The sequence below is a fragment of the Desmodus rotundus genome, chromosome 12 (genome assembly GCF_022682495.2).
Source record: "Desmodus rotundus isolate HL8 chromosome 12, HLdesRot8A.1, whole genome shotgun sequence".
Taxonomy (NCBI): domain Eukaryota; kingdom Metazoa; phylum Chordata; class Mammalia; order Chiroptera; family Phyllostomidae; genus Desmodus; species Desmodus rotundus.
This window is the reverse complement of record NC_071398.1, coordinates 91,995,166-92,019,192: the sequence shown is the minus strand read 5'-3', so window position 1 is coordinate 92,019,192 and position 24,027 is coordinate 91,995,166. Positions and strand designations below refer to the sequence as shown.

Sequence of the window (24,027 nt, the reverse complement as noted above, 5' to 3'; positions counted from 1 at the left end):
GGAAAGCTGCACGCAGCATCTTGGGCACTTGTACTGTGACTCACGAATAATGCTGCTTAAACACATTCAGTTAGTGTGGAACATGAGCGTTCAGCTCAACAGCAGGTTGCAATGTGGCCGGGTTGTGGGAAAAGCACCGAGTGAAGAGAAAGCCTGCTAGACAGACGGTACCACTTCAGCCCGTACTACACGCAGGTCACATCCGCAGACACTTAACAAATGAATAGTTTTGGGAACGGTGTGGCTTACAGCTCAGAAAGTAGGACGCTGGGTTAGAAGAGCCACACGGCAAGCAGCACCTGCATGTCTTACGTCTGCCGTGAGGGACTTGTTTCCAGACAGGTCAGCTTGAGCTACGGAAACTCCTGCCAGGGCTGAGGGCTCCACTAAGCAAGCCTATTGCTTGTTACCTAAATAGTGACACGTTAGAAAAATTACTTTTAAGTGGCGATGTTTGCATCTCAACCTGTTTCTTATTTCACTTCTTTTCACATGACAACTTGTCTCCTTTCCTTATACAGTAAGAAACGTCAAGAAATTCCCCAGATGGGGTAATCTTTAGGCTTAAAGGGGAAATTTATGAGCCAGTTTCCATGTGGGCATACTTGTCTGTCCATTCATAAAAACTGTGCTCTACTTGTTTATGCTTTTAGTAAAAAACAGATGCTCTCCTGGTACCCAGAAATAACCTGAATCACACCTAAAGACCAGGGCATTATGGCTATTTCACGCTAGACCCAAACAGGCCCAACAGTTCAGGCCTGAGCTCGAATACAGACTGCCGCCATGCCGTCCGTGACGGGGACATCACAGCCAATTAGGAGGGTTTAGGGAACCTCCTCCCTGCCACGTGAAGGTGAGTTTAAGGTTTCCTGACCTAACCAGTGGGTCCCAGGCCCTGTGTTGCAATCCTAGAGTGAGGTCACTAAATCACTAAAATGCCCAAGGTATTGAGGTTTTCAGTAAATCTGGTTCTTCCTGTGACTTCTACATCCGAATGTGACACAATTCTGCCCTTTCTTTGGCTTTCTTAACACCCCTCTTCTTTCCTGTCTCCCCGATTCTGTCCACCAAGAGATTGGACACTTTAGCTCCCTACGAGGGCCTGCTGCACAAAATGCCACCAGATCACGTGATCCCCACCACGCCGGGATGTCAAGGAACTTCCCCCCTTTGTCAGTGTAGAACTGTCAGTCATGTTTTGCTTCTCTAAGTTTCTTAAAAGGGCAGCCATGTTTAATGTTGTCAAATACAGGGTGTCTCCTCTCCCCTCCCTCGAGCACAGTGACACATTTCAGAGCACGCTCAGCAGAGCTGGATTGTGTCACGCACGGCACACACATTCATCGCCAAGCTGTCCTCGTCGGAATGCATGCAAGTAGAATGCACTGCTGAGACTTCAAAATCCCCGTTCCTCAGAACTGGTTTTATTAGCCAGTGTACACCAGAGATGGGTGGCGAAAGCAGCATTATTTTCCCAGTTTTCTTTCGTCGCCGATGCCCTGTGCTGTTAGACGGTGGCATCCCAGTCTCTGTGTCTAGGCCTTGTCAGCTTTGTGCTGCTGTAACACGAAAGACACGGCTTTGCACCCTGTCACCTCTTCCGGCAGGCAGCCGTCCTGGTCCCGCAGAGTGGGGTCAGCGCCAGACTGGAGCAGCAGCTCCACGATGTCCACAAACTCACAGGCAGCAGCTGCCAGGGAAATGGACAGATACGGAGACAAGATTACTCAGAGACAAAGAGAAACGAGACCTCAGCAGGAACGGCAAGTGCCCGACAATAAGGAACCCAGAACCGGGGGAACCCTTGACTCGGCCAGAGGGCGACTGGGCCTCTTAACCAGAGCTGGGCCGGCACAGTGGACTCGTGAGTATCAGCGACATCAGATTGGTTTGTTGGTTGCCCAGAAGCAAGCAAGAGAAGAAATACATGTTTTAATGGTGAGGCTTCTAGATCCTATTCTTAAGGATGGGGTGAAGGGAAAGAACAAAATAGTGTGTAAGTATCTACTGTACTGTGATCGGGATTATAGGTTTGTGACTCTCCCAAAAGGCTAAAAATCTTGTCAATGTCAAAGAAAAAATTATGTTTTGTCTTTGAAGAGGAGGTAAGTGGGTAACTAACTGAACTTTAAAATTTGTGCGTGAAAGAACAAAAGCTGGCCTAGTTATGAGACCATCCCTCCACACGGTCTTCTTTTCCCTCTACATACTGAATGGTACCAATCACACAAGGCACAGGAAGGGGACAAGGACCTGTAATACCAAGACTGATTATGAAGATGGTGTGGTATTGCCCCAGGATGGAAAACGGACTGAGGGGCCAGACCACAGAGCCTTCCACTCCTGTGCATCCCAGGGCCATGAGGAAACAAAGCCCTGTTAATTAGATGGTGCTGAGACATGTGGGCTGAAGGCAAAATAGGCATTTCACACAAGATGAAACGGGAATGGCAGTACACATGAAACGATGAGCAACCACATTAGTAACCAGGGAAATGACAATGAAAACCAGAAGACACCACTTCATAGCCAGTAGGGAGGTGAAATTAAAACTTAGTTAATACCAAGCCGTGAGGGGGACTGGGGCAGGGGACACTCCCCTTGAGCTCTGGGAGGGTACACTGGCGCGGGCACTTCGGACAGTTTGGGGTTACGCACTGACCCTAGACAAGCGCACACTCTGACCCAGCAACTCTGCGCCCAGCTGCGTGCTCTGCAGGGGCGTCTGCAGGGGCTGGGCTCCGCGGAGATGCCGCAAGAACGCACACGGCAGCGCTGCCCTTGGCAGACGGCAAGTGTGCCACCCCAGTGCCCGGTCAGAATAACATGCAAACATCAAATACTGTTTACTTACACAACGAAATCCCATTCAACACTGAGAACTAATGAACATGAGTTTACATCCAGAACACAATGGTGACGGAACACACCCCCAAAGAGGATCACAGTGTGATTGCACGTAAACAAAATTTTAGAAGACAAAACTAAACACCACTGTTCAGAGACACAAATATGCAGCGAAACGGTAAGGGAAATCGCTAATACAAATTTGGGGTAGTGCTCATCCGTGGGCTGGGAGTGTAGGGAAGGCTGTGTGACTGAACTGACACAGATGTGGGTGAGGTTCTATTTCTAGCCAGGTGGTGGGTACCTTTTTTTAAAGCTACATTTTAAACTCTTCTTACACATTTATCACTCTTTTGTGGTATGATATATTACACAACAGCAACAACAAAAGGTTAGATAAAAGGGAAGAAGGATAAGGAGCTTGATTCAATGAGTATTTTATTGAATATACACTATATCAGTCCTATCAAGGATACAGGTAAGATTTCTGCTCGGGGGAATTTATTATAAAACAGCTGGGAGAGCAATATGTAACTCGGCAACTCTACCACAAAAGAATGAGTAAGTGTTGTGGCAGACACACACACACACACACACACACACACACACACACCCCATGCAAAGGGGGGGGAGGAGGAAGTTGAGGAACCAGGAAAAACAGCATCAGTAGATAATATGTAAGCTGGGCTTTGAAGGACCAGATAAAGCTCCAGGTACACTGAGGAGGAAAGGCGCTGCAGAGTGAGAAAGCACCACTACCAGAGGCTGGGGGCACAGGGAACCCGAGAACTGGCTGCAGGCTCCCAGAGACAATGGAGGGTCTAAAGCAGAGGCTGGGTTTTAATCCCACTGTGCAGGGTGCCTGGAAAGCCACTCTAAGGAGTCTGGCATCCAGGAGCTGGGGAGTGGCGTAATTTGGCGTCCGTGTTCGGATGATCGTTCTGCAGAGAGTGACCTGCAGAGCCAGAACTTTGTGGCAGGAGGCCAACGAGGAGATTGTGGCAGTTCTTTAGGGGGCTTGAAATGCGCCAGTGTCAGCAGGGGCCAACGGTGTGAAATTCAAGGAGTGGGACACACCAACAGACTTAAACAAATGTTTGTGAACACTAAATTTAATAATTGATGAAGCTGATAGATTCAATGTTATGTTGCTAGACCCTTAAACATTTAATTATTTATATTCTTACATTTTCCTTTTGTTTGCTGGGACAAAGAGTATTTTATTTCAGATATATTTATAGGTTTTTGAAAAGCTCATTGACCCAAGGCCTGTGATCATAACGTTTACTGAATAAAACGGTTCAAGTATTTTCTCACTCGGTATGAAACCCAGACACCAAAAAGAAAATTACTGGTAAATCTGAATACGCAGAAACCTAAAATTGATAAATTTGAACACATAAAAATGTAAAACAGCTATACCACACACACACAAAAATACTATACACAAAGGTAAACCACACTCTGGAAAACATTCACATACGTAAGACAGGCAAGAGCTAGTATCCTTGATATTTAAAAAAATATTTCACAAATCAACCCAAAAGAACAATGGGGAAAGAGTTATGAGAACCAAAGATGACACCAACACTTCCAGTCGGGGGAGCCACACAGGGTTGGTGACATTATTTCTAGAATAAGGAACCAGAGGAAGGAAGAACAGGAGTTTGGGAGGGAACAGAAACAGAAAATCACGGAGGGGAAACCACCTTGGGTTGGGACGTGATAAACTCATGGAGCTAAACACAGGTACACCAGGCCGTACACATTGCCATCTACTTTTATTGTCCTGTGTGACTTTCTGAAGACGTGTGTCCTGGTCCCAGGGTTCTTAGCACTTCTTCTGGATACTCTGTTAATCATATTTATACTACGTGACCTAAGGTGGTCTCTCCCGTACCACGCCAGAGAGATATGTTTGAAAATAACATATGGATTACTTAGAATTCTTAATGGTGTCCTTACTAATAGACCCATTTTTGTGGCTGGGAAATAGAAAACTTCAGAGGCAAAAATTGTTAATGCCAGTTATTAAATTTCCACTTGTATTTTTTTGACTACAATTTACATTCATCTACTTTGGATTGTGCCAATTAACATATAGTGTGAGATTCCCTGTCCCCAACCGCCGCTTTTTTCCCTGGTTTATTGAGTTAATGTTTGTTCTTTAAAAAAACGCTGAATTCTGACAGCTATCTCTATTCATGTAACTACTACTGCAGTAGAAATACAGGGAACATCCACCACCCCCAAAAGTTCCCTCCCATCTCTCTGCAGTCACCCCTCCACCCCCACCCACAGCCCCTGGCAACCATTGATCTGATCGGATTTCTGTCCCTACGGTTTTGCCTTCTCCAGAAATGGAAATCCTATAGCGCAGAGTCTTTTGTGTCTTGCTCCTCACTTAGCATAACGCTTCTGAGATTCATCTGCATTGCTGCAAGTTCCTTCCTTTTTATTGCTGAGCGGCATTCTGTTACATGGATGTACGCAGACATCTAGGCTGTTTTTGACCATTATGAATGAAGATCTGATGAACACTCGGACACATCTTTGTGTGGATCTCTTTCGTTTTCACATCTTTTGGGCAAATATCTAGGAATGGGACTGCTGAGTGACGTAGCAAGTGAATAATTAACTTTTTTTAAAGAAAGACTACTTTTTTATTTTTTAGAGAGAGGGGAAAGGTAGGAAGAGCATCATCAATGTGAGAGAGAAACATCGATTGGGTGCCTCTCATAGACGCCCTGACGGAGGACCGAACCTGTGGTCCAGGCATGTGCCCTGACAAGGAATCGAACACATGACCTTTCTCTTTGAGGAACAATGGCCAACCAACTAAGCCACACTGGCCAGGGCTAGTTAACTTTTCGAAGAAACTACCACACGTCCAGAGTTTGTATTCCCACCAGCACATACATGAATTCTTGCTTGGACTATGGGTAACGGAATGACAGAAGGAGGAACTGGGGGGAGGAGGGATGACGCTGCGCATCATACATGGAAGCGGGGCAGCACTACCGATCTCATGGACGCGACAGGATAATCACGGAAACTACACAGAACTCTGTGCCCACAAGTGTGCTAGCCTAGATGAGATGGACCAGTTCCTTGAAAGACAACTGGCCAACACTCGTATCAAAATACAACCTGAAGAGGCCTGTATCTGTTAAAGAAGTCGTATGATACCATAATGACCAATGCACGTCATTTTACACGTGTCCACAGAATGTACAGGAGTGAACCATAATGAAAACTTTGGGTGATTATAATGTATTACAATGTGATTATGATATGTCAATGCAGGTTTATCAACTGTAATAAGTGTACCGCTCTGGTGGGGAATGTTGACGATAAGGGAGTAAGTAGGAAATAGAAAAAATATATATTGGTCTCCACTCACAGTTCCTGGCACAGAGCTCTGTCCGACAACCTTGTACCGTCCTAAGTGATGAGACCACTGGGGGCATCTTTTGTTCTAATACTTGGTCCCTCCAGGTTATCTATCATGTTTCATTGATCTATATACCGATTCTTATATCACAATGTCTTGACTTCTGGAACTTTATAGTAGGTCTTGACCAAAGGGTGGGGCCTCCAACTTTCTTCTTTTTCAAAGTTGGTATGGCTATTCTGGGTACTTTGTTTTCTGTGTCACTTTTAGATTAGCTTGTGAGTTGTTGCAAAAAGTCCTCCTGGAAATTCGTTTAGGATCGCACTGAGTATATAGCTCAATTTGGGGAGAATGAATGGTTTAAGAATATCGAGTCTTGATCCACAAACGACAGTGTCTCTCTCCATTTACTTAGATTTCTCCTAATTTCTCTCAGCAGTGTTTGGGAATTTTCAGCATACAAATTGTGCAATTATTTTGATTTATCCCTAAGAATTTCATGTTTTTTGAGGCTGCTGTCAATGGTATTTTTAAGAATTTCAAATTGGTTCATTACAAGCATGAAGAAAAAACAACTGGTATTTGTATATTGACTTTGTAACTTCCAATTTCCAACTATTCATTAAGAGTGCATAGGAGTATGGTTGATTTCTGTGTATTGATTTTTGTATCCTGCAAACTTGCTGAACTCACCAATTCTAATAGTTTTTTTTGAAACACAGATTTTTGGGGTCTTCCATATAGGTGGTCATATCATGTGTGAATAAAGTAAGTTTTATTTCTTCCACTTACATCTGTATCTGTTTCTCTCTCTCCTTTGCCCACTGCACTGGCTAGAACTTCCATACAAGGTTAAACCTAAGTGGACTGATCAGGACAGCATTTAGCCGTTCACCGTTAAGGGTAATGTTAAGTTACCAATGTCCTCAGGATGAGGAAGTTCCCCTCTATTCCTATTTTGCTTTGTGTATGCACGTATGTATGTGTTTAAATCATTTAGGGAGGTTGGATTTTTCATCTGCTTTTTATACACATGTGGAGACGATTGCATGTTTTGTTTTGGGTTTTGATCTGTTGACATGCTGAAATACAATGGTTTTCAGCTGCTGAACCAACCTTGCATTCTTGGGATGAACACATCTGATGATGATTTACTACCCTTTCTGTATATTGCTGGGCTCAATTTGCTGACATTTTGTTAGAGATTTTTACATCTATATTCATGGGAGATATTGGCCTGTAGCTTTCTTCTCATCTCAGGTGTTCTCCTGGTTTTGGTGTTAGGGTGATGTCGGCCTCACAGACTGAGCTGGGCGGTGCTGCCTCCTCTTTTATTTTCTGGAAGAGTTGTGTGTGGGCTTGGTATTATTTCTTCCTCATTTAGTAGAATTCACCAAGGAAGCAATTATGACCTGAAGATTTTGTTTTGGGAAAGTTTTTACCCACCATTTAGTGTCTTTAATAAATTTAAGGCTATCCAGGTTATCTATTTCTTTTTGAGAGAAATAGTTCATGTTTCTCTTATCTATTTGCATAAAACTGTTCATAATATCTGTAGAATCTTGGTTTCTCTCTCTCTCTTTCTTTTATTGGCCCGGCTAGAGGTCTTTCAGTTTTATTGACCTTTTCAAAGGTTTTCAATGGTTTCACAGATTGTCTCATTAATTTTTTTGGTTTTCTATTTCAATAATTTCTGCTTTGATCTTTATTACTTTATTCCTATGCTTATCCTGGGCTTACTTTGCTCTTCTTTTTCTAAAGTTTTTAAAGGTAGTCTTAGGTCATCAATCTGAGACCTTTACTCTTTCCCAGTAACAGCATTTAATTCCCCTGTAAGCACTGCTTTTAGCTGCGTTCCACACATGCTGAGAGGGTGTTTTCATTTTCATTTAGTTCAAAATATTTTCTAATTTCCCTGGAAATTTCTTCTTTGACCTATGAATTATTTAGAAGTGTGTTTAAGTCTCTTACAATTGGAGATTTTTCTAGATATGTGTCTGTTATTAATTTTTAATTTAATTCTGAGGTGGTCACAGAGCAAACTTTGCATGACTTACATTTGTTGAAGTTTGTTTTAGCGTCTGGAGTATGATCTTTAAAAAGTACTCCGTGTGTACCTGAAATGATGTTTAGTCTACTTATTAGGTGAAATGGTCTATGGGTATCAACTAAGTCAAGTTGACTGACAGCACTGCTCAAGTCTTTCACATCCCTGCTGATTTATTATCTACTTGCTCTACCAGTTACTGATTTACTGCTTGACAATGGGTTGTTTTTTCCTTGCTTTTGTCCCCTAATTTTTGACTGAATGAAGAACACCGTGTGTGGGAGGGCAGTGGAGGCTGAAGCAACAATACTGCTTACCCCCAGAAGGTACACCTCTTCTCCTTTCACACCATGGGCGTGGGTGTCGAGTCCACCTAGTGAGCAGCTGAACTGTGCTTGCGGTCTGTTGGTGCTGCGGGTTCACCTCAGTGCGTCACTCATCTCAAATCCCTCCCCTCGTGGGTTGCTGCCGCCTCACGCTAGTGTGCAGCCCAGGGTGCCAGAGGGCCTCTTCAGTGTTCCCGCTCCACCCTCAGCTTGCATGGTCTCTGCATGTCTCTCACAGGGCGAGTCTCCCGCTCTCTCTTCCCCCATCTCTGACTGCTATTGCTTATTATTCAGGATGAAGCGCATGGTGGCAGTGGGGTAGAGTTCTTTGTCCTCTTGGGCTGGTCTCAGTCTCAGGCAGGCCCTCAGGGGTGGTGGTTTCTCAGTGTCCTTGTATGCCCACCCACAAATGCCAGCCCAACTCTACCTTGTACGAGGGAGAACATGTCCTGGGTGGGAGAGAGGCTCCCGCTGTGCCCCAGTGGTGAGCGATCTCTGTGCTGGTGCAGGGTTCAGGGCCCAGGGGTTGCTTCCCTGTCCCTTCTTCGCGGCAAATAGATTTTGCTTTTGTTCCTCCTGCAAAAGCAGTGGCTATCCGCCTGGGCTCAGGGACAGGAGGAGGACAGAAACATTTTCTGCTTTTCCTCCAGGGGTTGAAGGGTTTTGCTCCTTGTGAAGTAAGGGCCCAGGGAAGTGGCAGGGTTTCACGACTGCATGCCCCGAAGGGGCCCTCTCTGTCCCCAGTTTCTCTCAGAGCGCCCACTTAATGAGAAGGAGCCCTGGAGTGAGGGCTCTTTCTTGGCTCTGAATTATTCTAAAACCTCATTCCAGTCACTTTAAGAATGTGTTCATTTTAGCAGTTTCCTTTTTATCTGTTTTATGGTGGCCGCCTCTTCCCCAGTCACTCCGTCAAATGTGAGAGTCTGTGTGTCTTGCAGGGAGGGATTGCTTGTGAGTGACAAGCAAGACACAAGTGTGTCTTGCTTGTCACTCTTTGGAATTGTTTTCTTTGCTGGATCTTAAGTGGAAACAGAACCCTCCCAGAGGTTGGTTTTCGATGATTTAGTGGGACATTGGCTCTCCGTTGGCACTCAGGTGAAGGTAAGGGCGCTTTTCTGGCTCCCTTGGTGGGTGCTGCCAGCTCAGGGCTCCCGGGCTGCATGCTGGGAAGTGGGCATGGAGCCAACAGCCCAAACCAGGGTGGGGTGAGTTAGAAACTTGGGACAGCGTTGGTGAACCTTTATGTTTCCCATGCTGACAAATTTAGGCACCAAGTGAGAATCCATAATAGCACAAGGTCAGAGGTGGTCCTAAGTGAACAGAGGTGGAGGGCAGAAATTTTTGTGAGTGAAAATCAGACCAAATTGGGAACCCTATCTACCTCTGCTGTCGGTGGTGTGGGATTTCCTAGAAGGCTACTAAAATGACAAATGTTGAAGTACCTGACGACCGAATGAATAGAGACTAGGTGCAAAGCAGAGAAAGGCAAGAACTGCCCGTTCCAGTGCTGGGACGGGGGGCTGGTGGGTGGAGATCGTATCTCAGGTACGGCACAGACAGGGAGGAAGGCGAAGACTGCGTGTATTTACCAGGGCCCAGGACTCCACGGAAGTGTTCAGAATTATAACATCCCATGAGAATTTAAAATTTTCTCCCAGAATAATATAATGAACCGAATACCATGAATCACTGTATACCAAATTAGATTCCAATGGAAGACAGTTTCTTACAAAATATAACAAAGTTAAAGACACACGGCCTAGTAATAAGTAGCTGTGAGAAGAGGCTATTTCTCCTGCACAGAACTAGCTATATGACATTTATATTTTGAGAAATAATCATTTAACCTTCTTGCCGCAGCTACCAGTCTCGACTTACTATGAGAAACACTTGGTTAGGTTTTAAAACTGGAACTTTTAAAGCTGTGCCAGAGGAATAACTTTCCCAGTGCACGGGTCTGCACTACAGGATAACCACCAGCAGGGTCTGTGAGACCCCGCTTCGCTCAAACCTAACCCAGCACTTGAGACGACTAAGCACGAAGACCAAGGCTCAGTGGATGTGTACTCTGGCTGACGGCACTAAGCTGGCCATCTCAGACGAAGGGACATCAGTTGCACACGTGCTGTGCGATGAACTGCCCTCTCCGGCAGTGAGAGATGCTGTCATCTGTGAGCACTAACTGCCGAACGGAGCTTAAATTTTTAAGTTCCACATCTAGAGGACGACAGCCAACCGGCCAAGAAAAGGTTCACTGGGCTGTATAACAATCCACTCACCTAACAAATGTGAATAAAATGTTAGCTCCAGTTTAACTATAAAGTGAGATTTAAGTTTGGAATGTAAGGGTTACTTACAAAACAGTACTTCCGAGTAAGCAGTATGGCATCCGTAAGGAAAGGAGTTTTAGTAATAAATATGCCTGGGGTTTATGCAAAGACAGACTGACAGGAGAGCGTAAGCGATCTGGAAGCTGGAGCAGACACAAAAAGGAAGTGAAGAGAGAGAGACTGAGTGGAAGGACGGGAAACCACACAGGTGAACCGCAGCCGGGATGAGGCGGGAACTACCTCTTGTAGATTCACTGTTGATAGGCATCAGCTGTGTTTATTTTTAGCAGAGCCTACTGGCACACATAGGTGCCCAACAAGTAGTTTTTTTAAAAAGCAGGTTTTGAACCCCCAATTAGATGGTGAGTGACTTGATTTCATGCTTCTTTATACTCTCCCCTACATCTAGCACTGTGCTGGGAACGTAGTGTTTGCTCAAAATTCATTAGTTAATTGATTTCTCTGCCTTTGGCATCTCTGGCGAAGCACCATTCACGAGGCAGAGTCATCCTTTAGAGAGGTGTGAGCTGCCCACCTCCTCCAGATGAACAAAGGCAAAGAAGATGAGAGACGGCCGAGAAGGAAAGGGGGCGACCATTTTACTCAGTTAATGAGGGGATGTATTGGTGCCCACCATGTGCTGGGTAATACAAAAGCAGTCGTAAGCCCATCTCGGAGAAGCTTGAGCCAGTCTGTAGGGAGGAGAGCAGTTGCTGAATTTATGGTGCCCTGGGAGCCTCTATTTGTCAAGTGCCACAGAGGCAGCCCTGACACTGGCACAGGTGAAGATGAATTTTCATTCAGAGCAGTGAGCCTTCTGACTCCATTAATCCTCAGGGTTTTGATGATGAATTTCTTTCTTTTTTTATTTTATTTATTTTCACTCTAACGCCTCCTCCCACTGCCCTGCAACAGCGTGGAAGGAACAGAACAGATGGTGCTTTACGTGGAAGACCGAGGGCTCATGAGGATAGAAAGCCTGCCCACTCTGAAATCACATGACTACACGTGCAAGGAAAAGCCTTGATTTCCCCTGGGAGACGCAGATGCAATGATGTGCGTGTTCCCAGCGGAGGGAGGGGAGGGGAAGGCTAACAGGCCATTTACAAGCAAGACCACTCTTATACTAATACACTCCTCAGCAAGGGCAGTGTTTAATCACAAAATAACAGGAGGACCAGCACCTGAAGACTCGAAATCACCAAAGCAAAACAAAGGCAAACAAGGGCTTTAGGACACTGCCATGCAAAGCCTACGTAGAAAGAACTAGTAAGGTCGGACAGTGGTAGAACGCCGGCCCTGGTTACCCTGCCATTGGCTCTGGCCCAGTTTTAATCGGAAGAAGCCAGGATTTACAACCTGCTTAAGGACGGAGTTTGACAACTGCTCTAATCAGAGGAGCTGCCAACACAAGGACAGCTGTCAAGCCAAACTGTAATTCATGAAAAATAACAGCTAACCCCCAAGACACCCTCACCATTGTCTGCACTCGCTGGATTTAACTGTACCTCCAGTTGTATGAAAGTTCCAAGAGTAGGTTAAGGGTTCTAAAATAAAATTGAATCAACAAATAGCTACTGAGTGCCTATTAAATTTTTAAAAAAGGTTAAATAATATTAAGTAACTAAAAAGATAAAATATGCCCAGCGGATTCCCTGGCATTTGGTAGGGACTTAATAGAGGGTAATTATTATTATTATTATTATTACATGCCAAACTCAGTTTTGACAAGGCTAGAAACTAGCAAAAGTCTACTGACCTGGTTAAAAAAAAATCTAAATTAAAAATAAATTACTGCTATAAGTGATTATTAAGTTAAAATATTAATTTTATGAAACATTCCTGGTTGTCAGAATATTCTAGTTTTATATATTTGTAATGCCAAAACCTCTAACTAATGATCTTATTTTAGTGTTTAATTATCTTGATTATAACATATATGATATTTATTTTGTTCTTTCTACAATGAATAATATGATCTGAGAGAGAGAAATAGAGGTTGTTTTACAAGATCAATTTTGGGCAGGATTCCCGAACCTCGGATGATTTTTATTAATGTCTAATCTAAACTCTCAATAAACAGAAATAAGACTATAAAAGCCCACAGACAGACACAGATATCGATATATGTTTGCTCACAAATACGGTTTTGAAAAACAGCCTTGACTCACTGACTGAGGTGACCAATGATAAAGGATTTTCATTTATTTTGCTTCTAGAAGAGATTATCTTCCACAAAATAATGTCTGCTTTAAAAGGATACCAGGACAGTCATTATGTAAGAAATTATGGGGAGAGGACTGGAAGTGTAATCAGAAGCCCTGGCCGAGCGTCCAGGCTCTGCCCCCTGCAGCTTGTGCCACCCCGTCAAGGTCACTGGCTCGCTGGACTTCAGCCTTTCATTTGCGAACGCAGGAAAAGAAGGCTGAGCTCAGACCTGTGTTGGGAGGGCTGAGAGATTACAGACACGAAACCAGTGACCCCACTCTGTGATAGGCCAGGTTTGGACTTCTCCCTTATGTATGAAATTTTTGTCTGAGAATACAATACATTCAGAAGGGTTCCAAAATTATGTACATACATTTTCTGGAGATGAACTTGTCCATATAAGTAACTAGCACACAGATCAAGAATCCGATCATTATTAGAATATCGGAAGCCACCCTGCCTGTTAACTCCTTCAAATGCTACCTACCCCTTTTCCCCAGGGTCCACTAGGGCTGGAGACGAGTTTTCCTGTTTTTAACCTTTATAAGAATGGAAGTCTACAGTATGTACTCTTTTGTATCTGGCATCTTGAACCCAACAGTATGCTTATGAGAGTCTTTCAAGACTTTGAATGTTGCTGTGGTTCTTTCTCATTGCTGCACAGAATTCCACTGGACAAATACTTATCTTGATCGGAAATCATAATTCCTGAATCTGAAGATTCCAATGTTCCATCAACGGAAGCACATCATCAGTAAATACATTCTCAAATTCTGATCCTTCCCTAATTTCTCCTTTTGGAACTCCTATTGAAAAACACCGAACATTCTCATTTTACACTCTGTGTCTCTTTTACATTTCCATCTCTTTATCTTTCTCTGTTGCCTTTTAGAACTATCGTTTAGTTCACCAGTTTTTTTTCCTTGTGCCAATTCTGCACTTTAACCTACCCTTTGTAAGATTTCTGTATTTTTATTTTATTTTATTGAAGTTCTATTTTGTTCTCTTTCGAAACTGCCTGTTCCTTTTTGGAGTGTCGTTCTCTGGTTTTTGACTCCTTGATTTTATATACACTTATTTTGGTAATTTCAATCTGGTGGTTTTATTGAAGTCCCTCAAAGTCTGATCCTGCGATGTTTACGCCTGCTGGCACTCACCCAGGTGCATTCTGTAATTTTGGACTGTGAGCTCATTTTGGGAAGGGCTTCTTTCTGTAGGAATTTCCGGCTGCCTTGCTTGAGCAAGTGCCCTTTAAGAGTTTACATTTGTTTCCACCAGGTCTCTAGGGACAATCAGCCTCCTGCACTTACTGTGTTAATTTCATGACTTGAGGACTCCTGAGACAATTAGAGGCTATAACTTTAGATGCCCAACTTGTGTGAGGTGGGGCTGTTTTTCCCACCCAGATTCTGGTATGTGGGAGATAAGCTTCTTTTTCTTCCTTCCTTACACCAGTGGGACATTTTCTAATCTTAACATTTCTTTCTTTTTAAACTGAGGGTATAGCCCTTTGAAGGTCCTGGCTTAATGTGCAGAGTCTCAGTTCCTTCTGGCTCAAGAAGTATCATTCTCAGGGTTTGCTGGCATTGAAAACCAAGTCCATGGTTTTCTCAGCTTATACCCAGTGCAGCTCACACACTCACCACTACGGCTATGGGGTCCTTGTTTGCTGGGTGGGAGGTGAAGGACACCTGAAGTCTGGGGCATCCATACGTAGTAGGCGCTCAATAGATATTTGTGGAATGAATGAAATATAATTAAGAAGGTAAGTCACATTCACAGTACTTACAGGTAATATACGTATATGGTTCCAAATACAGAAGGTATTAAAAGGCTGATAGGAAAAAATGTTTATCCTATGCTTATATTCTAGCCTCTCCAGTTGTGAAAGTTCCTCTTCCTTTAGACAACCAAAATTAGCTTTCTGTGTATCCTCCAGAAATATTTTATGCATTTACTTGCAAATGTGTACAGATGTATTCAAGGCAGCACACTATATACACTGCTCTGCACCTTAATTCTTTCACGTATCAACATCATACAACATTTCTTCCGCATCAGTAAAGAAAATATAGTTTAAAGCCGGTCAGAAAGCCCGTTTGAAAAATCCCAACCCAGCTGCTGTCTAGAAATGTATTTTATAGATATGAACCCTAAACAGACACATCCCCACATTCATAGAGACAGACACCCCAGACGGCTGACTAGGGACGACAGAGTGACTGAGCTACAGTCTCAGGGCGCATTCGGTCCCGGTGAGCTGTTCTACAGTTTCCGGTGAGGATATGAAAGGAAAACACGACACGTGGCACAGAGAAGGTGCTAAAGTTTGTCTGAGTGGCAGGTGAAAGAAGGCAGCAGGGGGTGGAAATAAGAACTGTGTTAGCAGAGCATGAGGGCGCGCTGGTGGGGTTGACTTTCTAAGCACAGCTGTGAACTCTGAACCTTATGGCAAACATTTTGCATAAAAGAAAAAACTGATTTCTTAAAACCAGGCATCAGGAATAAAAGGAACCCCTGAATTTTGCTCCGAAGGCCTCATGATCGCTATGAGAGGGTTCTTCTTTCTCCTTTCTGATTATCAGTGGTTTGATTTATGCCTGGTTGCCCAGATTGCATCACGGCTGTGGAGGTGGCCGAGAAGTTTTTTCTGGGCTGAAAATTAGGATTTAGAATGCCAGCTCTTGGTGGTGGTGGAAGGGCTACATGGCGGAATTATAACAGAAACGTTTCTGAGGAGTGAGAGGTAAGTGCTGTGGAGGGAGGCACGGGAAGGCATTCGTTTTCTCTCCTTGCCTAGTGAGTGTATCACTAGGTGAGTTATTAACTTCTTTGGGTTTCGGTTTCCTCAATCATAAAATGGGAAAAATAATAACTACTTTAGAGGGATGTTTATGGAAAGGAGCCTAGAAATTACTTTACCTGTATACTGTATTGTATACGCACAAATTTAATGGTATACCTTTCAAAGGCGTTTGGTGATATGTATGCATGTATGTTTGTGTGTATATATGTAATTTTAATTAACAAATACTTTAAGTACAGTATAGTGAGGGCCTTAAAGATGAATACAACACATTTTTGGTTATTACAAGTAGTGCTGCAACAAATGTTCTTAATCATGTCTCATCATATACATGTTCGGCAGTATTTCTAAGGTTTACAAGGTCTGTCCAGAGAAAGTCCAGCCATTGTTAATGAGAATGGTGTGTGTGACATCAATGTAACCTGGCAGCCAAGGAGAGTGGATTGGAATGTGTACACGTGAACAATGATGACTTCACTGTGCTAGTCAGTGGGGGCCGTTGACGCAGCTGAGTGAGCATGTGTACTGCATGGCCATTGCATTCAAAATGACTGAGCAACAAATCTGCATCAAAGTTTGCATTTAGCTCGAACATTCCTCCATGGAAACTATTCAGATGATTCAGAAGGCCGCAGCTATGGGCACCTGGTGATTGGCAGCTTCATCACGACAGTAAGCCCACTCGTGCATCACGTCTCGTGCAGTTTTTTTGTGAAATATCAAATCACCCAGGCAACTCTGCCCTCCCATAGCCCAGACCTGGGGTCCTGCAACTTCTTGGCTTCTCCCAAAACTAAAATCATCTTTGAAAGGAAAGCGATTTCAGACCGTTGATGAGGTTCAGGAAAATATGACAGGACAGCTCATAGTGATTGGGAGAACTGTGTGAGGTCCCAAGGTGCCTACTTTGAAGGGGACTGAGGTATCATTGTCCTATGTACAATGTTTCTTGTATCTACTTCAATAGATGTCTCTATTTTTCATAGTACACGGCTGGATACCTTCTGGCCAGACCTCGTGTATCTAGAAACAGACTTGCTGGGTGGTAGAATTTACTAGATCTTGCCAAACTGATTTCCAAAGTGGTTCCAACAGTTGACACCCTCGTCAGTAGTGTGTGAGAGTCCGTGTTGCTCCACACCCTAATGCTAATATTAGCAGACGTCTACATGATGCCAGTGAGCAGTGTGAAATCTTATCTAAAGGTTTTAGTCTGCATTCCATGATTATTGTTGGGATACAGTTCTCCAAGGGACTTTTGTGTTTCTGCGCCTCTTCTAAACAGAGGTAATGACAGATTTCATTCTGAACTGTCTTTTCAAGGATGTTTGCATAGTGGACAGAGGTAGTGTTTTCTTCCAGGGTAGAGGGCAGGTTTGTTTACTGTCCAGTATAATGAAGGCAGTGTGTTCTCCAGGGCAAAGGGTGGGCAGGTCTGCCTGCAGCTCGTTATAAAAGACTAGAGTTCTCTAAGCTGAGCTATGACACACTGTGTGTGCAGGATCTCCCTGGGCTTCTCTGTACAGCTGCTGTAGGACTCAAGCTGTTCGCTGTGAGGTTAATAGTCTTTTGTCTCTGATCCAGGAGTTTTGTGTCTTTTTGCCAGCATCCATGAAACCGTGTCAGGCTAACTTGTTAGCCTGCAAGAAGGTTATAATCTTAGATTATTGATACTTATTAGTGAGGTTGAGCATCTTTTCTTGTTATTTATTGGCTATTTGGCTCTTCCCATTTGTAAACTGATTATCCATATTTTGAGGTGTATTTTTCTATCTGATTATCTTCCTTATTGACTGGGAAGGTGTTCTTGATATATTCTGAATAATGATCTTATGTAGGTTATTTTAAATATCTTCTCCCAAGCTGTACCTTCTGTTTTTACTTTGCTTATACTACCTTTCATTTTATAGAAGTTTAAAGTTTTAATGCAGTCATCATAACTTAAATAATGACTTGGATTTTTGGTGCTTTGTATGCTTTCTCTGCATTTGCCCAGGACTCAGGTCCAGTGAAAGACAGCTGGAAGCAGGATGAGGAACGCTGAAGCCCCTCCCCCCATGAAGAAGGCCCCCTGCCTGGGAGCTGGGAGGAGAGGGAGCCTGTATTCTTGGCTCCTGTGTTCTGCAGTAGAGTCTTTGCCCTGCTAAGCTACGAAGGGAAGACGAGGGGGTGACCTTGTTTCAAATACCATGGGCTCTGCCTTCTTTCCAAATTTTCACAGGTTTTCTTGACTAGATGTTCTTTCACTTGCTATGTATCCTTAGGTCCATTCCCAGAAGTTTTAAATGGTTGTATTTTTAAAAATATGTTTCACTGTTTCACAGGGAACCAGGTCAGTGGAGCTCCCCACACGTCAGGGCAGCAGCTGGTCTCTGCCTTCGTTATTACAGCTCTGAAACAACATCTTGTTATTTGGAAGAACAAGTCCCTCTTCCTGTTTCTCCTTCGAAGTGCCTCTGTTATTCTTGGCTCTTTGTTCTTCCATATAAATTAATTTTTTAAAAAAGATTTTATTTATTTTAGACAGAAGGGAAGGGAAGGAGGAAGAGTGGGAGAGAAACATCAATGCGTGGTTGCCTCTCATGCACCCCCTACTGGGGACCTGGCCTGCAACCCAGGCCTGTTCCCTAGATTGGGAATTGAACCGGCAACCCTTTGGTTCACAGGCTGGCACTCAATCCACTGAGCCACCCCAGCTGGGGCTCTTTGTTCTTCCATATACATTTTAGGACAAGCCTGTTAAATTCCACAAAAAGTCTGCTGGAATTCTAATGAGAATTCTGAATTTGTAGTCTAATTTCAGGAGAATCCATCATTACGATATTGAGTTTTCTCATTCATTAACATGGACTATTTCTCCTATTTACATCTTTTGAGAAAATCTTTAAAAAAAAGGAATGTAATTTTTTCTATGAAGGTTTTGCATATTGTAGGATGTATTCTAGGATTTTGTTGCCCTGGTAAATAATACGGTCACATTTTTTCATTTTCCACCTTGTTAGACTAATGTTTAAGTTGTGATTTTTAAAAATTCATCTTGTATTCAGCATCCTTGCTAAACACTGTACTATTAGTTTTAATAATTTGACTGTAGAGACTCTTAGATTTCTATGTAGCTACTTATATTGTTAGAGATTAATGGTAATTTTGTTTCTTTTTACCCATGCCACATAACTCTTATTTCTTTTGCTTTTCTTTCTGTGTAGTTTAGAATTCCAATACAATATTAAAGAGAGATGGCTGTGGTAGGCACCTTTTTCTTGTTTCTGATTTTAAAGGAAATGCTTCAAATATTCCACCTTTAATAATAATGTTTGTACTAGGTTTTGGATATATAACTTAATCATACCATAGAATTTTCCTTCCATTCCTGGTTAATTAAGAGTTTTATCACAAACCATAATATTTGTTAACATTTTTTGAGTACATAAATGTGGTTACATACCACATGGTGTCAGACATTGTTCTAAGCATTTTACATGGATTAACTCATTGTATGTTCACGATGAGTCTCTGAGGTCATTACCCCTATTTCCCACGTGTAAATGGTAAAGTTAAATAAATGACCCAAGTTTAGTACTAGAATTAGAATCTGAATCCAGAAGTCTCACTTCAGAGACCAATGTCTTAATCACTTTCCATATTGCTTCTTAGAGTTAAGTGTTGAGTTTCTTCAAATGCTTTTTTTGCATTTGACTTGACCACATAGTTTTTCACATAATTTGCTAATGTGGAAAATTACATTAATAAATGTTTTAAATTGTTAAATCATCTTTGAATTCCTGGGACAAATTCAACTGGATCATAACGTATCTTTATTTTTAAAATACTATTTAGGATTTTTGCATAAATGTTCAAAAGTGGGATCGACTTACAATTTTCATTTTTCCTGCCATGTTTTGGTACCCAGGTTATACTAGGTCATTACCAGGCTGATGAGTTACCGTAACAGCTAGCCCAATAATTTAGACTGCCAGACAACCCAGTGAGGCTCCTGACACCCAAGCAAATGCGAAGCAGTGGACACAAGCGATCGGGGGCATTTGGGCTACTTACTGCTGATGGGAGATCTGGGATTGCCACAACTGGCAACATAGCCTTATGTCTTCCCTCCGTCAAGGTGGTCGGCCCTTAATCTCTCCCTCAAGGTGGTCGGCCCTTAATCTGATTCAAATTTTGATGGTTGTCTTTTATTCAACCATATTCACACCCAAATAGGATACAAGTAAAAATACTTTTACTGGTACTGTACAGTTTACAAAATACTTCAGTATCTTTTATCTCACTAAATCTATGCAGTAGCTCTTTAAAGCCATGTTTTCCCATCTTACAGATTATTCTCTGTTTTATAGGTGATTTAAATGAAGGTTACTTAACGAGACTAATTAGTAGGGGAAATGAGTTAAAAACAAAATTTATGTTTCTTCATTTCAGTTATGTCAAGAAAGTGGCTTGTAGGACAGATTCTCGTTCCTGCAGTAACAGTGATTAGCATCTTAGTTGTCACTGAGAGTAAAAAGAATGAAATAAATTTTCAAAGGGAGGTTGGAGGAGCCTTCATTTCTGTTGATAGTACAGAAATGCTCAATTTACTATGAATGTGCCCATAACAATTTTAACATATCTCCAACTTTAGAGGTTATTAACCTATTTTTTACATAAAAAGTTACTGTATCTCTGCTAGTGGCCAGGCATTTTTCTAGGTACGATACATTGTTGGACAAAGTTGAGATAATCATATAGAGAGAAGTTTCAAATGATTATTAATAATTTAGAAACATCTTACCATAGTGTAGAGCAGTTTGACCTTCATTGTCCTGTAAAAGAAACAGAAAATACATTTAGAAGTTTAAGTTACTGCAAAAGTGTGGAAGTACATTAGCTACAGCAAACACATATGACATACAAAGTTCCGTAGGTTTATCAGATACAGGAATGAGGAAGTCAGTTCTGTGAGCCTCCCAGTTACTTTTGACAAAGCTCCGTAGCTTGGAGAAAAGGAGACTGTTGACTGGAATGGCGGTCGGCAGGGGCTGGGAGCAGAGAGGAGTTTATTGTTTGATGGGGACAGAGTTTCAGGCTGGGGTGGTGACAAAGTTCTGGAGACAGACGGTGGTGATGGCTGCACAACAATGTGAGTGCGCTAATGCCGCAGACCTGCACACTTAAATATGGTCAAAGGGTTGATTCTACGTTATGTGTAATGCACCGCCATTTAGGAAAGAGAAAACAAAAAGTAAAAGGTGTGGAGAAAGGCAGTCCGCAGCAGGAGAGAAGAGTCTTGACAAAGATAAAAAGAGCAGTGGGAGGCAGAGAGGGGATGAGAGTTTCCAGTTCCTGCCATTCCAACTGCACCCTTGCCTTTTTGGTTAAGGGAGGCCGCTGACAAAATACTCCCAAGACAAGTGTCATCTTTGTGTCACTTGCAAACGAGTCCTCGCTAATACAGAATGCAAGGCAATTTATGACTGAAACCTTGCATTTTCCTCCCAATTCCTTCTCCTTCCAATTTCGTGACCATCAATTACTAATCAGAAGACCCATTTGGACTCCCAGACTCCCACATCTGTAAACGCTCTTCGCTCTGCTGGAAAACTATCCTGCAATCCTTTAAAGATAGCGTCTTGCTCTTTTCTCACATTCTTGAAATTTGTCTTTGATATGCTTGGGCATTTTAAGTAGACTTATTTTATAGACCCTAATAGTCCCTGTATTTCTTTGATTTGAGTTCAAGGAGAGGAGGTGGGGTGATGATACACACGATGTTTGTTGTGCTGCCTGAGGTTCGCTTTTTGCTGACAGCTTCCTGTGTGCTTATGATCTTGGACTGCAAATTCATTTTAAGTGGGGTTTTCTCTGTGAAAAACTCTGGGCTGTGTTCCCGGATTGAAAGTCTTTCCCTCTAGAATGATTTTGCTTTCATTTCTGCTAGGCACCACAGAGATGCTATCAGTCCGAGACCCTTGTGTTGATTTCTTAGGTTCGAGATTTTTGAACACTTATGCGGTGTGAATTGAAAAAGGGCAAATCCCCCTCCCTTCCGTGCTCCCGCTACTGGCCTTGGAGCACAGGCCGAGACAAACTCTCCGTGTCAACTCCGTGTTGGTGGGATTTTTTCAGTCTACTTTTTTCCTGATGGTGGTTGGTGGGTATTGAGACCGGCCAATCCTTCCTGGGCAGCCCACTGTTGGTTTAACTTACCACTTTCTTTTTAAAGCTTTGGGAATTTAAAAAACTTCATTGTACAGTGTTACGACACAGCTCATCTTCTTCAGGACACCCCCGGGACCCCCGGTGCGGTTGGGTGTCCCTCTTTTCTACTACTGTGGCGTGGCCCGCACTGTGTGTGCCCGCCCGTCTCTTCCACTGGGCTGCGAGATGCTTACGGGCAGAAGCGGCGTCCTTCCCCAGGGCCTAGCGGTGTCTCCCACACAGCGTGTAGTCTCATGAAGTGAAGGCACACACTGATCTTTCCTTGCTGATTTACGCTTTGATCTCTTGACTACCTTCTTTCTCTTCTCTGAACTTAATGTTTTTAAGGTCCCCACATACCTCCTATAGCGTGGAGTATAATGTCAGGTGTAATAAGCCAATATGGGCCTAGACAATGATGAACAGGAGACGCAGTTGATAGTTAACCAGGTGCAAATCACTTTATATTCAGGTTGACTTGTGGTCTTTTCTCTATCTGTGCACAGAACAAGCTGGTCACTCTTGAGAGATTCTCTCCCCACAGGTATTCTGCAGTAACCCTTTCTAACTTTTATTATTTTCGATCATGTGCACATTTTATTAATAATTGTCTTCTTTAAGGACTTAGTTTTCTTCTCTCTCCAGATTGGGCACCCTATCAAATGTAGTACGTTTATTTTTTTTATTCCACCGTATGAAGTACTGATGAAAGTATTAAATATTTTGCTCAAAACTGATACACAGGAAACGCTATTTAAATTATCCTTTTAACATCGAGCCCCTAATTACGCTGCTGTTTTCTGTGCATAAAACTCGGTAGGCAAATCCTGGTTTTTTCCTTACTGCTAAAAGCATTTTATCAAACTGAATTAAAGGCCTTATTTCCAAGTCAAGATTTCATACACAGGGCCATGGAAATAACGCACTTCCTAGATGTTCTCCATGGGCAGGAAGTTCTGCCGAGTGTTACTGGATGTCCTTGTTGTGACCACAGTGACACTGACACTCTAATGCAGACTTGATCGACCCTCTCTCCAGCGCCAGTTCTAAAGACGGAGTAGGAAGTAGGGCAGCACGAATCCTCAAAAGAGTAACAGCCGAGCTGAGAGCGGGGATGAATTTTCCCATGTGCCTAATGAGAAGTTCTGTCATTATCCGATAATTTGGTATTAAATACAAATTTTATTTTCAAAATAGAATTCCAAGTGAATATATAAGGAGGCACTGAAGAAAACTGGTTATGAGATATTAGAAGTAATGATAAAAATTATGAGTGAGCAATGCAATTTGGGATAATTTTTAATATTATTTCGAAGCTTAGAATGTACCGCTGTTCTTTATCTATGAGATCTGTGACCCTGTAATAGAATATGATTAAACTAATTTGATGATTTAGAAGTTTGCGAACGTATTTTATTATTATTTTTCTGAGAATTTTTCTAGATGCATGAGTGAAGCCTTCAGTTGAAGGTTACAGGCGTCCCCCTCCCTTGGATCGGCACACTACCCTTTGAACATGCACGTAACAGGAAAAAGTTACTGTTCATTTGCACCCTCTCTGAATTGGAATACCATTTATATGTTTACAAACATGTTTCGGTGCTTGCCATTATTAGCTATTTCCAATAAAACCTGATCAAACCGATTAAGATCATGGTCACTTAGAAATGGCTGTTTTCAGTTACGAGCATGACAGGGTTAGCCCGCCCCACCCCACCACTTCCTGCTCGTGGTGTTCTTCAGATCGCCGCGCCTAATCTGAGGCTTTTGAGTTCCAATGCTGTGAGCTGAAGTGTTACAGTGTTTAATGGGAAATATTGAGATTTGTGATCTTTCAACCTAGAGCATGTCCACCAAGAAATCAATTAGAGCAG

The 24,027-nt window shown here is 42.7% G+C and overlaps 1 protein-coding gene across 1 annotated transcript in view; it reads right to left on the bottom strand.

Annotated features, from left to right (window-relative positions):
• Nucleotides 1–1,407: 1,407 nt before the first annotated feature.
• ACBD6 (acyl-CoA binding domain containing 6) overlaps nucleotides 1,408–24,027 on the bottom strand; it is a 131,293-nt gene continuing 108,673 nt past the window's right edge. The window contains exons 7-8 of the mRNA XM_024552942.4: nucleotides 20,748–20,778; nucleotides 1,408–1,693 (exon numbers count right to left, since the gene is read on the bottom strand). Of these exons, the coding sequence (XP_024408710.2) occupies nucleotides 1,539–1,693; nucleotides 20,748–20,778 (186 nt within the window). The 3' untranslated portion in view covers nucleotides 1,408–1,538. The remainder of the gene's footprint in view (nucleotides 1,694–20,747; nucleotides 20,779–24,027) is intronic.